Below are 4,553 nucleotides of genomic sequence, written 5' to 3'. Positions count from 1 at the left end.
TGCCCTTTTTTTCTTTTCTGTAACTTTTTATTATCTTTCGATTTTTTTCTCCTCCAAATATGTTTTAAAAAGTGTTGCATATATTTTGAAGAATTATAATCTAGCATGCCTAAAACACATCTGAAAAAGTTTGCGCAAGTCAAAACTGAAAGCAACTCCAGACGAAAATATATATACATATAAAAGATTCGTAAACTGCTTAAACACACACATAACCTAAGAACTACAGTTATGAACAAAGTATATAATTTCCGACTCTATTCGATAAAAACGCCCATTGTATAAGTATAAAATAGCGCCGCCAAAAGTGAAAGCATTGCATTATTTTGTTTGAATGAGCTTAATTTTATATTAAAATATAATAGCTATTTTTAATGTTTAATTCGCCAGACGTTACTTATATCATGTGAACACAATGGGGACACCGACTTTTGGTTGATGCTGTCCCAAGTTCAATTCAAGCGGAAGTGACCGAATATTTTCAATTGGCTGGAGATGTGAAACTTCTGGGAGAACTTAGCTTTGTGGGGTTGTGCATCGAATAAGTTTTGACAAAGCAATTTGTAATTCATTCGAACTATGGTTCCGCTGGATCTAAATATTTTGTTCTCATAAAAATCTTCAGTCAGGCATAGATGTTTTAGTACCTTGTTCAAAAGACAAAGTAAAAATTTTCTTAGTAGTCGACGAAGACTTTCCAGGAATCGGTTAAATTCAGAAACGGCTTCTAAACTAATCTTCTATCGATGAACTGACCATAATAATTTTAAATGAAAGAACCTTGATCCCATAAAGTATTTTTGGCCGATGCTACTCTACAGTTTTGTCTCTTTCAATCGCTATTACACCGGCCGTGTCAACTTCCATCTAGGCCTCACTTGCTGTACTCCTCTTTATCAGACATCTAATAAACCTTTCTCCCAATCAATCCTCTACAAAGCTACGTCCTCCTGAAATTCCCTCCTGTCTTTTCTCATTTTGTTTTCCTACAGAAATTCTACGAAAACAGTAACAGTCTTCAAAGATTAGCAAAGGTTACCTTCCTTCTAAGTTTTCTCATCGCAAATTCTGGAGGATGGGCACACTCGATTAAATCGACCTCAATTACATTCTATTTTGTAAAACAAAAACAAAACCCCAACACATGCAATAAATGAAAAGTTTTAAACCAAATAATTTGCTTGATTATGTAAACATTTTTATTTGTCCGAAACAAAAAATAAATAACACACAAAATAGTAATGAATAACAAAAAAAAGGTTGTTATCCACTGATTTGAGGAAAGAGGAACTACAGGCTCTTCATTAATCTTATATCGTAACATTGCTGGAGATCACACATAAAATTGATTTACAGAACATACCTATTATCATTGATGGAATGTGGAGGCGATTATCGAACTATTTTCAGCAAAATTATAGAAAAGGTGTAGTAATAATAAATACAATCTGTTGTTTCAATACACAAGGGTGTGGTGTACATACAGGAACATTTAACATTGGGTCAAATAGATACAAACTGATAAATGTTAAAAACATTCATGAATTCTTTCAGTTTCTAGGTGTCTTAGTGATTTTACTGCGATATCTTCTTTAATTTTTAACGTTTGGCATAAAATATCTGACAGAAGTTAATATTTATTTCTATTTAAAATATTCCGGTTGCAAAATCTGCAAATGAGGGCTTATTTTTAAAAAATTGTTAGAATTTCAGAACAGATATGTTTTAACATAATCACTGAAAATATTTTAAGAACTCGGTTAATGAACTCTAAGTCAAAGCAACTATTTATTATTAAAGCCTTAGAGGAAATAACTTGTGTAACCCTAAACCTTAGCGGCGTAAAATGCCATCATTAAGGTAGTTTGTTATTTACTTACACTGGTGCATGCTGTTAGAACAGTTTTATTTTTTTAGCAATGTTCCTCTAGCCATGATTTGTATCGGTTTAAATCATAAATCAATAATCTGTTCTTATAAGATATGTAAAAGTGTCAGAGGGGAGACAGAGAGAGAGAGAAAAAACGGAAAATATTACAGGAAGTAACGTTGAGTCTTCTAGTTAGTTCACTGACACTCTAGAATCTGATGAAAAGCACACAATTTACATATTTACAATTATTTAAGAGGCTTCCAGGAACCACAAGGAAGTGGGACAATAAAATATTGGAATCGCTATTAAATTTCAAGAACTTAGGAAGAATGACTTCAAAAGAACACGTGTTCTTAAACACTTATTACTACAACAGTATTTATAGAAGACATTCTAACAATAGGGAAAAAGAAGGGGGCGACCCTAAGGAAATTAATCTGTCGGAATGCCAAACTGACAAAAGAGAGGACAGCTCAAAATATTTAAAACCTTCAGCAGAATTCATGAAAGCTTACGACCAAATGAACACAAAACAAAGCAAAAAAAAAATACTTTAAATAGAACTTACGTAGCGTCATGAATAGCTGACTTTGCAAAGGAATCAATTAATTTAAAAACTATAAAATCAGCAACTAACTGATATAAATATGTGGACATAATTGTTAGATCCTCTTTGAACACCGCCAAAAATAAAACGGTATTATGAAAGATCGGTGGGAAATCTCGGAAAAGATGAACAGCAATAGATCCTCAATAATTTTGTAGTCCCTCTTATTTCACTGTTTTGAAACTCTCGAGCTAACGACTGATCGAATTAAAATGTATTGGTAGTAAAATGAACATTTTGAAATAAAATAACCCATTCACGACAAACGAAGCGAACGGGGATTCATGAAGCAATGAATTAGGTTTGAATTTGGTAACCAACATGGCGTACTTTCATTGACATGCGCAGTGGTCACACAGCGCAAGGAATCTTGGGAATTGTAATTTAAAGCCAAGTAACAAAAGCTTCTCCACAACTTTAAGTAACTGGCGTTTTCAATATTTAATGCCTTATTTTATTTTATTCTATGCATCAGCTTAAAAAAATGTTAAATAGAAGTATCTAACATTTTAAAGTCAATATTAGTTGTTAATAAGATGTATAAATAAATTTACAATATTTGTTTGTAATTAATTACTAGATTAGAAAAAGCATGGTTTATATTAACTGGCGTTTTTCAAAATCAGTCTTTTATGTTTTATTTTTCGTGCACAAAATAAAAGAATTTATTGCTGGTAGGGACATCGCATTTCGTTTTGGATCCATATTATACTACCAAGTATGTTAAAGGTTTATAAGTTACTACTGTTTCCTACATCGTAATAGCAATCATATGTAGCTCTTTTTTTGATATGTAAATTGATCTACCCAATAGTGTTACATCGCTAAACTTAGTGGCTATTTAACCAATGTATTCGTGGATAAATAATGGTGTGGCTGTGGTGCTGAAGAAGCAGCAATAATTCCTGAAATATGCATATACTCCAATTAACTATTTTCCATCGCATTGTTTTCATACACATGTTCGTACAATAATCCCTCGACAATCGCAGGTGTTACGTTCCCACCACCCCGCGATAGGTGAAAATCCACAAAGTAGAAACAGTACTGTACCATATACTTATCTTTATAATTTGTATATATCTATTTTATTATAAATGCAAAACAACAACACAGAATCGATGTAAGCTTAAATAATAAACCGTGATATGGTAAGAGATTACTGTTTATGAAATGTAACTCTGTAGAAATACACTCGGTTTTCAAAAAGATTTCTGAGTGACAAGAATTGACAACTTGTTGCCCTATGGCAGAGATAGTTTTGGCACCCTTGTCAAAACTAACAGGTATAATAGGCAAGGGAAAATTTTATGCACCTACAAACTATGAGGAGGGAAAGTCCTCTCTTATCATCCCTTACTTCTCTAACAAAGGGTCCTGTCCAAAATATTGGATTATTTTTCCTCTTGGCAAAATAAGTTTTGGGAAGTTTTTGTGTTTTTTTAGATTACATTCTGTTTGGGAGAATCTGTAGTTAAGGAAAGATTAAATGTGTTTAAGCTTAGTAGGGTTGAAGTATGAACTTCCACATAATTAAATACACACTGGAATTAATAAATTCTAACAAAGGAACAATGACAATAGGATGTAAGTAGATGGCAGATTATGAAAGTTAGGAAATAAATCAAATTGCTTGACATGGATACTCACTCTCACATAAATAGACCTTTGTCAGTTTTCTTTTTATCTATTATTTTTTACTTGCTTCAGTCATTAGACTACGGACATGCTGGAGCACCACCTTGAAGAATTTTTAGTACTTATGTTTTATTAAACCTGGTACTTATTCTATCAGTCTCTATTGCGAACTGCTAAGTTACAGGGATGTAAAGACACCAACACTGGTTGTCTAGCAGTGGTGGAGAACAAACACAGACACAAAGGCATACACATAAGCACACCCATTAACACACACACATACATATGATGGGCTTCTTTCAGCTACCATTACCAAATCCACTCACAAGGCTTTGTTCAGCTCAGGGCTATAGTAGAAACACTTGCCCAAGGTGCCTGCAGTGGAACTGAACTTGGAACCATATGGTTGGGAAGCAAGTTTCTTACCACACAACC

At 33.2% G+C, this 4,553-nt stretch overlaps 1 protein-coding gene across 1 annotated transcript in view; it reads right to left on the bottom strand.

Annotated features, from left to right (window-relative positions):
• The window catches only part of LOC106868192 (uncharacterized), a 35,456-nt gene extending 32,632 nt beyond the window's left edge, over window positions 1-2,824 (bottom strand). Inside the window, exon 1 of the mRNA XM_052967332.1 lies at window positions 2,442-2,824. Coding sequence (XP_052823292.1) covers window positions 2,442-2,530 — 89 coding nt within the window. The 5' untranslated portion in view covers window positions 2,531-2,824. The remainder of the gene's footprint in view (window positions 1-2,441) is intronic.
• Between the last annotated feature and the right edge of the window lie 1,729 nt (window positions 2,825-4,553).

The sequence above is a fragment of the Octopus bimaculoides genome, chromosome 4 (assembly GCF_001194135.2).
Source record: "Octopus bimaculoides isolate UCB-OBI-ISO-001 chromosome 4, ASM119413v2, whole genome shotgun sequence".
Classification (NCBI taxonomy): domain Eukaryota; kingdom Metazoa; phylum Mollusca; class Cephalopoda; order Octopoda; family Octopodidae; genus Octopus; species Octopus bimaculoides.
This window is presented reverse-complemented; position numbering and strand designations above follow the sequence as displayed.